General features: G+C 40.2%; 1 protein-coding gene across 2 annotated transcripts in view; it reads left to right on the forward strand.

The window, feature by feature from the left end:
* JAKMIP2 (janus kinase and microtubule interacting protein 2) overlaps positions 1–11147 on the forward strand; it is a 37073-nt gene extending 25926 nt beyond the window's left edge. Inside the window, exons 11-20 of one of the 2 annotated variants that reach the window (XM_075009404.1) lie at positions 1045–1107; positions 1932–2030; positions 4347–4445; positions 5049–5102; positions 6171–6236; positions 7001–7069; positions 7949–8026; positions 8823–9026; positions 10038–10103; positions 11097–11147. In XM_075009404.1, the coding sequence (XP_074865505.1) occupies positions 1045–1107; positions 1932–2030; positions 4347–4445; positions 5049–5102; positions 6171–6236; positions 7001–7069; positions 7949–8026; positions 8823–9026; positions 10038–10103; positions 11097–11147 (849 nt within the window). The remainder of the gene's footprint in view (positions 1–1044; positions 1108–1931; positions 2031–4346; positions 4446–5048; positions 5103–6170; positions 6237–7000; positions 7070–7948; positions 8027–8822; positions 9027–10037; positions 10104–11096) is intronic. The other variant, XM_075009405.1, reaches the window with a different exon arrangement.
* The last annotated feature ends 2374 nt before the right edge of the window (positions 11148–13521 follow it).

Consider the following 13521-nt stretch of genomic DNA (forward strand, 5'->3'; position numbering starts at 1 on the left):
CCAGTATTCAGTACTGGCAAGTACCCAAACATAAAAAAGCACTGAATGTAGCTATGCTGCCAGGGCTGGATTTAGCATTTTTAGTGCAGGGATCAGGATTAGATTACAGTTGTCCTTCAAGACAGCCTGGAAAATTTTTAGTAGTGATAGCCGCTAGCAAAATAAGTGATTTGTGATCCCACTACAGTTCACAGAAAGCATAAAGAACTCACATCCTTTCTGATTGTGTTGAGGGGTAGAAACAGTATTATGCAAACAATATTCTATAAAAATTGCTGGGCCTGGGTTTAGGCTAGTATATTGCCATCAATGTCAATGGACTTACTCCAGATGTATACTAACATAACAGAGATCTGACTCTGGCCCTTGATTTTCAGATCTTTGCAAAGCCCAGCTATAATTTATTTAAAGTCCTGTATAAATATACATTAATTAGCCCTCAAAATCCCAAAGTAGATGGGGAGGTGAAGGACTTATTTCACCCACCAGTAAAATGCAAACTTCTGGGTTGAATGTCACATCTGTTTAACCCCACATGGGATAATCACAGAACAATTTAGGATAAGGCATGAAGAACTTTGAATACATTTGAAGCTACAGTGGGAATTTAGGTTGGCAGAAGGGAATTTGGCCAGAACAATGAGATTAATACTGTGGACTCATACAAAATCTGCCACAGAAATCACAGGTGCTTGGGATCCCATTGTGCATCCCAGTAAAACAGGAGCACGGCTAGTGCAGCATCTCTGTGGCTCCATCATGGTGCACTGCTTCTACAGTGACTCCAAGGGGAGGAATGCCACATTCTAATAAAAAGACCTAATGGGTTAAAAAGCGTTACTATTAATTTATAATTAGTTCATAATATATTGTTATGAACAGCTTGCTAGCCTAGATTTTACCTCTTTGGGGTAGAACATGCCTAACACTGTAATACCCAAACACTGCACATGGATGAATCATATTCTGTTTCACATGGAAACCCAGGCTGAGCACTGAACTAGTTACCTGATTATTGTATAACAGTGTTACTTTACCACACAGGATTCCCACTGGGTAGAAGATAAACAGCTCTTCATTAAGAGGAACCAGGAGCTTTTGGAAAAGGTAAGTTCTAAGGATTCAAGTGTTAGGTGTTTCATGGGGTACAATACGCATGTCAATTGCAGCTGTAGAAAGTAGTGCTCACGAATGGTGTGAACAAACACTGCTACTGTATTCTGCACCTCGGCTTTGACACACAGTTCTTCATACATAGCCGACTTCTGATATGCACGGTGCCTGCAGCAGTCCTGTTACTCCAAACCCTGGACAAGGACTGCCAATCATGTTACATTGTTCGAAGTCTTTACCATTGCTATCAAAGGCTGGATATTTTGATCTCATGCCGAATGGAATGAAAAACAAATGTTTCTAGAAATAAAAAGCATTCTCTTCTTGTAGCATCAACACTCTGTACTACATGATCTGTATCAGGTAAATTTGTCAAATGTCTAAGTGACTTAGGAACTTAAGCTTTACTGACTTTAAGTGGAACATATGTGCCAAAATCATTTAAATGATTTTGAAAAATGTTACTTGTAATCTTTTAAATTTAGATTATCATAATTGGTGTGCAAAGTTCCCCTCACTACTGAAATTCAGTGGGAGACGGGAACATATAATTCCTTTGGTCACCTTTGAAACATCCAGCCTTTGCATTCTCTGAACTACACAAAGTTTGTTTATTTTCAAAGTTTATCTGTAAAAAGAGTTTGATCAAGATATACAGCAGCTCTGGAAACATCATCCTATTTGAGGGTTTGCACTGTTCAAACTCTCTGTATATGTGGAGCTGCCAGCTCCTCTTTGTTTTAGTTCTGGTTTGTCTTTGAAACAAATTGTGGTTTTGAAATGGCAGCACAAACCATGAATTCAAATATTTCTACTAGATAGAAAAACTGGAGGCAGACAACAGCCGATTGCAACAGGAGCTGCAGGATGCCAGAGACCAGAATGAACTGCTGGAGTTCCGGAATTTGGAGCTTGAAGTAAGAAACTGTAGTTTCTCATTCTTGGATGAGCTGTTTAAGAGCCAGCAGTGGCTGGCAATAGTGAGAGCAGGGGACTGAGAGTCAGGAGACAGTTTCTAATCAGAGGTGATGTATGACAGGGACAAAGGGTCACATGTCCTCACTTTCCCACCCCAGCCCACTGCCGATTTGCTGCTTGATTTTTAATGAGCATACACACATGGACTGAGCATGTTTAGTAACATCTGCTGAAGTCAGTGCCCTCACTCTGTCATCCTGTCCCTACTATTAGATGTGGCTCTAGACTTGTCTCTACTTTTGATTCACCAGGTAATTTCAGGCTTGTTACATGACCTCTCTGCATCTCAGTATCCCAGTGTGTAAAATGAGGATAAGGAAATCACCAGATAAATGGCATTATACAAAGGCAAATTGTTATCACTGGTTCATAGACAGTTGTCTCAAAACCAGGACAGTGCCTGTGATATGTTTTTCTGTGCTGATACAGTGCCTATAACCAGGGGAAGGGGCCTGGTCCTTAAATGACACTACTGCAGTACAAATAACTAATAGACAATAACAACATTTATTCTGCTCATTAATGGAAAAGATTAGAGGGAACAATGCCCAAAGCATTCAAACAAGTCTAAGCACAGCCATTTTAGAGGCACAAATTATTATATATCTTATTGTACTATAACTACTGCAGGAGAAGCTAGCAAGAACGGTGCAGGTACTAAACAAGGAAGGGGAGTGGTACGGACCAATTATTAACATTAATAAAACAAAAACAAAATTATTTGGAGATAAGCAAATAGGAAGGAAGAACAGTGTAGATGGGATGCATACTGAAGGTAATAGTTTGAAGATGGGTAAATAGGTATAAGCCACTGAAGTTCAGGTTCAGCGTCACTCATGGCAAAATGAAGGTGGCTCTAAACCTATTCTGCCCTTTCTGTTAGTATGTCTGGATCTGCTTTTAATTCTGCTTATTCCAAGAAAAATAATTTTTCATTTTTTCCAGTACTACCTCTGTGGTTTTCTACTGTGGTTTTCAAGTAATGTTTAGGGCTTCATTTGCTCACAAATCAGAGCTTGTAGGTATCTCATTCCTTCCCTAACTCCTGCAAAGAAGAGCTGTGACACATTCTTCCTAGTAAATCTTACAGTCTCAGGTGTCAGCTGTGTTTTTGTTTGGAATAGAACTAAATTGATAAATCACTCAATCAAATGCCCATAAACTAAAGTAACTTTGCATGTTAAATCTGGGGCCCACTCCATTCCTTCCTATCCATGATTGAAGGACTCAGAAAAAAACAATAAGACATGTCTAGAAAACACCTTTCCTCTTGCCCTGAGTTGTATAAACCTGGAAAAGTATTGCAAAATATCTTCAGTGAATATTCACACACATTATTAAACAGATCATTTTCTGTTTTGTCCATGCTCCCTTTGAAATTACTTTTCACAAACATTACAGTGAATGCATTTGTGAGGAGGTGTGTCTGCAGGAATAACAAATATTAACAAAATAATGGAGTTGTAAATGTGAGTATTCTCACCCACCAGAAGTCCAATTCTAGGCCTATGTCTACCCAACAGCTTTGAGGGTTCTTCCCAACATACGTAGAGAGAAATGCACTGTTTCTTCTCAAACTCACTAAAAATAACAGAGTGGTCACTGCTGAATGGCTAAAGCCTGGATAGGTAGCCAAAGGATTGGATGTGATTGCACTTGGGCAGCTAGCCCATGCTGCAGTCTGGGCTGCCGCAAAGACACAGCTGCTTTTAGCTTGCAGTCTTGAACACAGCTTGCCATGTCTCGCCAGGCTCGGAAGCATCCTTCCAGCTGCAGTATAATCATAACCTAAGAGTTACACTCATTTAATCAGGGGAGATAAGCATAGTCTGGGATCAAATCATGTTTAATCATATTTATCAGTACAGCTTGAATTTGGATTCTTTGCAGAATTTACAGTTCAAGAATTATTTACCACCTTTATTTGTCAAATCATTTTGGATCACAAATAAGTCTAATAAGACAATGAGCTGCTCCCAGATTATTTGAAATCAGACAAAAAGAGACAAAAGACATCAAAACTATTAATTGCTGCCTAATATTTGCCTGGGCCTAGAATCCCAGGCCACCTAGCACACTGCATTTTTTAAGTGCTAGCTAAATTATAATGCTATTATTTTTACTTTGTTTTGATGAAAACAACATGCTGCAGAGCATGATAAACCAGACAATGAATGTGTTATTTAATCACTAGATTTTCTACCTATTTTATGTATTGTAATACATTCTCCTGTGCAATTGTAATATGTTTAAAGGAAAGAGAAAGACGGTCGCCACCATTTAATCTCCAAATCCATCCATTCTCAGATGGTGTAAGTGCTCTGCAGATCTACTGTATGAAGGAAGGTGTCAAGGTATGTTAACATTACTATTGGTAAAGCTGTCCATCCACTTTTAATTAAGATTACCCAGCACATCCTGTTATGAGACACCATTTTCTGTTGTTTATTACTTTGCCAAAATTTAATCACATGAGCTGAATATTAAGTAAGAGATTGTCTACAAAGAGACATCCAGGAAAATTAATTAAAGATGTATTGAAGTGGATTAGTTAAACGATATTAAATCCCCCTGTAGATGCTAGCATTCAGAATTACAATGCCCTTAGTTTGCTTTATCTTAAATCACTTAATCTGAATGAGACAGTTCATACAGAGGTTTAATGAGGTTTAACTAATCCACTTCACATTCACGTTTTTTGGTGAATTAGGATTAGTTTTCATGGATGTGCCTATAGACAGGCCCTTAGTGTTCAAGCTGGCTAAGGGGGAATATGATCCATACCCTTATTGGTAATTACTAGATCCAAATCAGTAGTATCTGAAAAGCATGAATATCTTGTGGTTGATTATTTGCTATCACAAAATGTTCTGTTGATCTTGGTCCTGTACCTAAACGCCATACTACCATCATGATAAAACATGCATATCACACCTTTATGTTATTCTGTGTTGTAGGATGTCAGCATTCCAGACCTCATAAAGCAGTTAGACATCTTGGGTGACAATGGGGTAAGTCAGAGACCTGTCTAGCCTTCCTGGTAGGGTAATATTTTGTAAAATAGCACCAGCAAAGTTGGGGGAAAGGGTGACAGTGTATTTACCATAAGATTATTTGTTAGAGAGTCAATTAATAAGGATCATTTTAATAAAGGATCATGCTATTCTCAGAAGCTAAGGATTTGGGGGCTCATGGGATTGGAAATTTGATATTGAGCCTTTAACCTCTAAACCAAACTGAACAGAACTCCAGTCTAACAGTCATTGGTATTTAATAGTCATCTCGTAGCCTCTGCGAATTGAACTGGCCATCTGAGCCATCCACATCTCAGTTAAATTTATGGTACATCTAACTTATAACTTGAGGAGACACACCAGAAATTAAATGGGCAGGAATATACATTATCCCATGGATTCAAATCCTACCTGAACATAGTGTCAGAGGGTTTTGACAAGATGGGTCACAATTCTGCTGTGTAGTTCTTGCTAGATGGATAAATAGACCAGAGGTCAGTTCCCAGGAATGTCTAACTAGCCCCTTTGACAGCACTAAATTCACTTTAAGAAACTGTATAGGAAATTCAAATGACAGCAGCATTGGTACCTACTCAGCTGCGAATCTCACTCATGCTGATGTAAATCAGAAGTAACAGCACTAATGCCTACAAGCATAAAACCAGTGTGACCAGGGAGAATAAGCCCATCCCGTTGACTGTCTAGTTTCATTCTGCATTTCACATCACTCAGTCTGCACTGGTCAGCATGATGCAGAAAGGTAAGAGCTGCCAGGTAGGATATGATTTCCAAGGGGTCCTAGAAACCCAGCTCCAACTGATTTTACATGGGATTTGGACACCTCACTTGGTTATGTTCCTTTGAAGACTCTAGCCATAAATAATCAATTCTCCATAAATTCTGTGTTCCTTGATGTGTTTGTGACACATTGTGCAATATATGATATTTTCACTCAAACACTGGGAAGTGAGAACAGAATATGGATTTTCTTCTAGTGATATAAACATGCTTTTAGAGATTGGCTCTCCCTTCTTTAGCATGATGATCTTCTTTTCCAATTTGCAGAATTTACGAAATGAAGAGCAAGTGGCTATAATTCAGGCTAGCACTGTGTTATCCTTGGCAGAAAAGGTACAATTTCTGTGGCATTTGTCTCTCAAATATATGCACTTTCTAAGGCTTATTCTACAGTAGAAAAGGCTTGTTGGAACAGCTTATACTGCTTCCCCATTTCCAATAAGCAATACTAACAAATACACTTTACTGCAGGTATACCTACGTCCACACTAGAAAAGACCCCTGTATAAAAATGTTTTATAAAAAAATAAATAAATCGCAACCTCACTGACATTACTGTACATGAAGAAGCTGCTAGAATAGATCTATCCTAAGCCATGAATTTAAATCTGTAACAAATGCAGCTTCCACACCAAATATAGGAAGAGACGAAAAGTTATGGAAAGCCATTGCCCATCTACAGTAAAACTAGCAATGGACTGGAAAGCTGAGATTCTGTAAGCCATCTATGGGATATAAACATACAATTCCCATTGAAATCAGATGGGATCTGCATGTCAAAACCTCCTACACGGTTCTGAAAAATCTCATCAGAAATATTTCTGTTTAAACTGATTTGGTTTTTCAACTCAGATAAAAGAGGTGACAAAGCAAAGTGACATAATGGCAGTATAGTCAGCTCTATGGCTCTGAGGGCAGGGTTCCCTCTATGCCAGTGCAATCTCCACGCAGCCATCTAAGCCATTTGTAAAGGAGCACAACCTCAGCAAGGGAATCTGGCTGCCTGATAAATGAAGTCAGACAGAACAGAGTTTTGGCAGGGAACTGTTTTCATGGGCACCTTTTTGGGTTACATTTCTGTGTTGTACGCCCTCTAGTGGATCCAGCAGATTGAAGGGGCTGAAGCTGCTCTACACCAGAAGATGATGGAATTGGAAAGTGACATGGTAGGCAAACATTTTGATATATATCTGTAACAAATCATTAAACGTATAAAAAGATTTGATGTTCCAGAGAGTCAGAAAAAAGCACTAGTTTGTTGTTATGGATAGAGGCCCCAGAGTTCACTGGATGCTTTTCAGACCAGAACATAGTCATGATTCTTGCCTCACAGACTAAATAAATGGCACGTACCAACTGGGACTGATGTATTGAAGCAGGAAAAGAAACTGAATTGTAACGTTACATTCTTTAAACACATTTTAAATCGGGGTAATCACTTGTTCTTGTTACGGTCCAGATTTCTTGGTAACTGCACAGAAAAAGTCCAGACTCCAGAAAAAAAATAAATAAAAATAAAAAATAATAATAAAAAGTAAATAAGATTTTGAGGTCTGTTCAAAAGCATCTGGCAGTCCAGAGCTGGCCCACAGTCTGCCTCTCGACTACTCCTGATTTAAATCCTTAATATTTTAAAAGCAAGAAATTTGTAGCTGAGTTATGCTTAGTATAACTACAAGATCAGGTTTGGCGTCTCTCTTACTCTCCTTAGCTGGAAGCAATATATCTAAAAGATGAACAAGTTTACATAGTTGGTTCAAATTGTGCTTTTAGTAATAGTGGTCTAATTCTGAGTAATTTCACTGAAGAAAATACTGTTCGGGAGTTACTCCCATATAGACCATAGCATATTTCCAGTCTAATATCTTACCAAAGCAAACATAGTTGGTTTTCCTTCAGACTTCGCTAGATATTAACAACCATGCAAAGTCTCCCATCTCATAAATTCCTGCTCGCAGCTCACATCTGTAGTTGATCAAATGATACGCCCTATGGCATGTCAACTAACATTCATTTTTTTCTGTCAAAATCATCATTCTCTGTAGGAGCAGTTTTGCAAAATAAAAGGCTATTTAGAGGAAGAATTAGACTACAGGAAGCAAGCTCTTGACCAAGCATATATGGTATGTACAAGGAAAATACTACAGCACACACCCTAACAGGACACAGATTCTTACTGGTTTGAAAGGGCAGAGGGTTTTGTACATCCTTCCTAATTTTCTTATATCTACCTTTTTCTATGTTGCTAAACCACTATCAGTCTGCAAAGCCCCAGCATGGTATTTGGCACCTGTACGTCATGTGAAGCCAGATTCTCTAAAGTAGAAACTCTTCTGAGTTAACAGTAGATGTTGTTCATTAGAGTCACCTTGCCAAGTTGGAGTCTTGCAGACACATCTAAAACTAGACATGTGCAGGATCTTTAAATATCTCCTTCAGAGAACGTCACAGTGCAGAGGTGGTCAAGCTGTGGCTCTTTTATAGTTAAAATATTGCTTCCTCCCCACTACATCCTCCTATTCTTGGGGGCAGCTTGGGACCTCTGCCTTGCAGCAAGAAGATGAGGAAGAGGCTTTGCCAAGTGGAGAGCAGGCACGGGCAGTCAGTGACCCAGATGCTTCTGGAGGGTGGTCTTCCACCTCAGGCACCACCCTTCCCACTTCTGTTTGAAACTTTTCAAAATTAAGACTTCCAATGAAAAAAGTAATTGAAAAATACCTAACCCTTTGTTTTGGTAAAAAAAAAAAAAAAAAAACCCGAACCATTTTTAATGAGCTCTGCTTTTCAGTCTCACACAGACTTATATTTAGGAAGCTTCTTGTATGTATGGAGCTGCCTGACTCTATGACCAGAAAAAATCCCAACTATATTTCATTCGGTGTGCCACATCTAATCCAACTTTTGTATTCCATCAACTAGAGAATCCAGGAGCTGGAAGCTACCTTGTACAATGCTTTGCAGCAAGAAACGGTGATAAAGTTTGGGGAACTTCTGAGCGAAAAGCAACAAGAAGAGCTGAGGACAGCGGTAGAAAAGTTAAGACGGCAGATGCTGAGGAAAAGCCGAGAATACGACTGTCAGATTCTTCAGGAAAGGATGGAGCTGCTACAGCAGGCACATCAGGTGGGGCACAAGGACCAAGCTCTTAGAACAAATAAACTCATACTGTTTTGATGTGTACCAATGCATATTATAGTCCAAGGCTTCTCCTTAGCTTATGAGAGGTCCTGATTCAGTTAGCTTGGTTTTTCAGGGCTGAGTTGTCTCGGGATATAAATACCTGCTCTGGGCATGCAAATGCATTTTCATAAACTTAACTGCAGAGGCTGTGTGGGAGCATTTTGACGCTTAAAGTTCAAAACCTAACAACTCTTTCTTCCTAGTTCCTGTTCCATGAACCCAGCCTCATAGCGCAAATCTCAAATACAAGGTATTGGGCCCAATGCAGGAGTGACCCAATGAAATTCTCTGTCCTTTGTTAGGCAGGAGGTCAGACTACATGGCCTAATAGCCCCTTATGACCTTAAAATCAAAAGTGCTCTTAAAAGTATCCTGTGATACGTACCAGTTTCAGTGTCAGATGTGAACAGTGCACAGACAGTTCCTAATCAGCTATTTTGTGCATCAGAGTTGTCCTTAGAATATATGATGACTTGAATAAATGCTAGAATTTGGGGGACCACCCCAGAGGTTGGAGTGGTTTCCATTATATACGGGTTTTACAGTTTGGTTCAATGGCTCTCAGCACTCCCATTAAACATATTGTTCCAAGACCCCAGCTGGACAGTCTTCAAATATATGGCGAATGGGAGTTTCTTTCTAATCTCTTCCATTTCTCCCTTCCAAAGTGGGCAGTTGCTAATTGAGCTCTCTTGAATATGATCGTTTGGTTTCACCCCTTTTATTTTCAGAGATCAATGTGCAATGCTGTGGGCATGGCAATTTGAGGAGAGGGGCAGATAGTGGGTGACAAAAGATTTCATATCAGTACCAAACTGTCTGCTTCCTTAGCTGTTCATTTCCATGCTCTTTAAAATTCGCTTCAGGCAGGTTACCTTTTCAGATGAGCAAAATAGTTAATGTTTCCTTCTCTGTGCATTCAGAGTCTGGAGTTTGTTTATTTTTTATTTCTAGAGGATCCGAGATTTGGAAGATAAAACTGACATCCAGAAGAGACAGATCAAAGACCTAGAGGAAAAAGTTCGTTATTTTTCATGTTTTAATAGATCAGATTAACTTGAGTCTGACATTTTTTTTTAATTAAAAGTCGTACAAATGTTTGCTGACCAAATTGGACTATGTTAGTATCTCTCTTTCTACTTCATTTTCTTTCTATTTGATGTCTTTCATTATATCCGGCCATAATCTCAGATCTGTTTTTTCCCTTTCCTGCAAATTCTCTGTTCTATTAGGAAAACAGTAATTTTCAGTTGGATTATAAACACTTTATTTAAAATACATTTATGTCGAAAATAATGTTAAACCAAATGCTGAAGTCCTTACTCTGTTATTACCTAAGTCTCTTTACATGCAAGCAAAACTCCCATTGAAACACTCAGTGAGTTCTTCCGGCGTTAAGAATTGAATTAAGCTGTGTTAAGATTTCAAGATTGTGCTCCTTTTTCATACATGTTAATAGCCAAATTGTGATACTATTATCCCTGTTAAAACCAATGGGGACTGAATTAAGATACTACACAATGGCTATGTCTACACTTGGCCCCTTCTTTGAAGGGGGAATGGTACAGAGTAATGGGACATTACTAATGAAGTGATACAATGCATATGCAGCACTTCAGTAGGCAAATTCTCCCCCGTGGCCACTTCCAAGTGTCAAACTCTGAAGTGCCAGCATGCTGTGTAGCCGCAAGCACTTCAAAGTGCCCGCGCTACTTCAAAGTGCATTTACTCCCCAAAATTTACACCAGCAGATGATCTGGCCCAATTTTTCCATGTAGTATTGGTTTCATTAATTTTTCTGATAAGTTTACAAAAAAAAAGTCTACTTTTTGACGTGGGAGAAGGGTTGGTATTTACAGAAACAACTGGAAAATGTGTTTTCTGCATGCATAATTATTTCGGGTCTCATGTTAAACTGAGTTTAACTTTGTCATATGAACTGCAAAGAGAACTATACTGACCCTTATGACACTACAGAATGATTTTTTAAACAATCTTCTTTTTTCTCTGCAGTTTCTGTTTCTATTCTTGTTCTTCTCTCTTGCCTTTATTCTTTGGCCTTGATGTCAATGTGCCTCTTGGAAAGGTAAGGCTGCTTCATATATTTCTGTGAAACTAGGGTTTATCCCATAGATTCTGAAGGCCAGATCCTTAGTTGGTATAAGTCAATCTGGGTACTCCCCCTTCAGCGGAGTTATGCTGTTTACACTAGCCAAGAGCCTGCTTTGAGTTTTTAACAGTTTCTAGCTCATGGAAGTAAGGATGGTGGTCTTGTGGTTAAGATACAGGATGATTAGGCATCTATCCGGTTTGGTTCCTCTCCATGGTTTTGTAGTCTCCAGCCAGGATTACTGCGGCCAGGGAACCCCCTTCAGAAATTCAGAGTGGGGCTGCACGTTCAAAATATTTCACTAGTTCTCCATTTTGCATGGTTTTCTGCAGTTCATTTCAAGGTGTTGGCATGGGTGACAGGTGAACCCCTGCTTTGCAGAAGCAAGCCTGTCAGCTCCACCCCTTAATGCCAACTGACCTGGGATGTCAGCACAAGGGATTGAACCTGTGACCACAGAGGCTAAAGCCTTGTATTCTACCACATGAGCTAAAGACTAGCTGGCTCCCAATTAAGGCTGTAGAGCAGAGACTTCACTCGCCCTAGGTCATTGTCTCAGTGTCTCTGGGGATTATGCACCCAAAGACCCACACCTGCAAGCTGGATCCCCAAAGCCACTGCACTCTCTCCCCCACATAACAAAGCCTTGAGGGGTCCCCCAGCCCAAATAAGTCCCAGCCTGCCCACCCCAACCACCGCAAGCTGAAGTGTGTCTTACCCCCAGCACCACTGATCCCCTGCTTTCCCAGCTGGGCCAACCCCTGTGTCTGGCTGAGCTGGCATCGTCCCCGAGTCCCAGAGCTGGCAACCTCCTGAAAATCCCATCCCTCTGAACTGTGGGCCTCAGCAGCAAGTCTCCAGCTCCTTGCATCACTCCTCAGTCCCCACAAAGAGGGACTGGATTCGATGAGCAGTGGGGACCTTTGGCAGTAGGAGATTAAGCGGAGGAGGCAGCATTCTCTGGAAAGCAGGGGAAATGATAACCCATTGTCTGGAGAAGGGTTGGCAGCAGCAGGGAATGCATCCTGTTCCCTGTCCTACTACACCTTGGTGCTGGTTACAATTTATAAGCCTTTTATGGTTTGAGGCCTGTGTGTCAGAGAAAAGCCTCTCTCAACCCTGTGTATCTGAGAGAAGCCTCATGTTCAGCCCCAGCAGCTGGGCTCAACTGAAAAGCTTAAGATGATTGTTCATAGGCCTGTTCCAGGCTTTTCTTGCTCAGGTAAAGAGTGCTAACTCACAGAGTAGCCTCACTGACTGGAATTCCCTTTCCCTTGGCCAGGCACAGCCCAAACTGGGTGATCTTCACACGGCTCAAGCCAATCCACAAAATATAGATTTGCAGTGTGATGCAGCTGGCCTGATATGCAAATGGCATTTTGCATCAGCATTAGCACTGATCAGAAAACATACTTTGTGCCAGCAAAGTTTGCAATAAAGTATTTACTTTCATTGAAATTAATTTCATTGAAATTATTATTCAAAATTTCAGATTTTTGAAGAAAACCCCAGACAATAAAACATCCAAAAATAGAGCCAATTTTTAAAATATTTTTGAACAACCCCCTGCAAAAAATGTTATAAAAAGAGTTGACAGAAATTTCCTCTTTAACAAAAAAGTCATCTTTCATTGAACAAATACATACAGCTGGTTGAAATTTTCCAGCTCCCAGCCTAGACGGATTAATGAATATTTCATGAGAATTTAAGCATGTTATTAGAGTGCCGAGATGGGGCATTGGAGTTTTGAGTATATGAAATAAGACAGAGTTGCTGCAGAATCAGAATTTCAGAGAAGGGCTTTTCAGGAGCTGTAGGTGTAATCTGACATCTTTAGAAAACACACATTTAATAATTTAGAAAAAGTGCTTAGTTTCTAAATGAGATTTCTGATCCCTTAATGTCTGAGAGCTTCTGGAAATATTTCCTTTAACTCTGAGCAGCTGCCTGCCAAAGAAACTCTTCAGAGGGTATTTGTGTGCATGGATTACATGGTAACTTTCAAATTACAGTCTCCTAATTATTTCCAAAACATACTGAAAGATATTCTGAGTTCCTGCTCTCAGACATGTCACCTCCTCCCTCTGCTTTAGAAGAGATGAAAGCGCAATCACCTGGGAAGACCACAATCACCTGGGAGCAAAGTTGAATACAGTAGGGTCTCAGCATTGGCAAACTTGAGGTTCATGAATTCAGTTATTCACAAGCAGCCACTTGTCCTGGGCTCCAGGCAGGAGTGCTGGCGGCTGACACTTCCCAGTGCTCAGGGATAGGGAGCGCCTGCAGCTGCCACTTCCCTGGGGCTCCAGGCAGGAGCACCAGAAGCCA

This window comes from Carettochelys insculpta, chromosome 15, assembly GCF_033958435.1.
Source record: "Carettochelys insculpta isolate YL-2023 chromosome 15, ASM3395843v1, whole genome shotgun sequence".
Classification (NCBI taxonomy): domain Eukaryota; kingdom Metazoa; phylum Chordata; order Testudines; family Carettochelyidae; genus Carettochelys; species Carettochelys insculpta.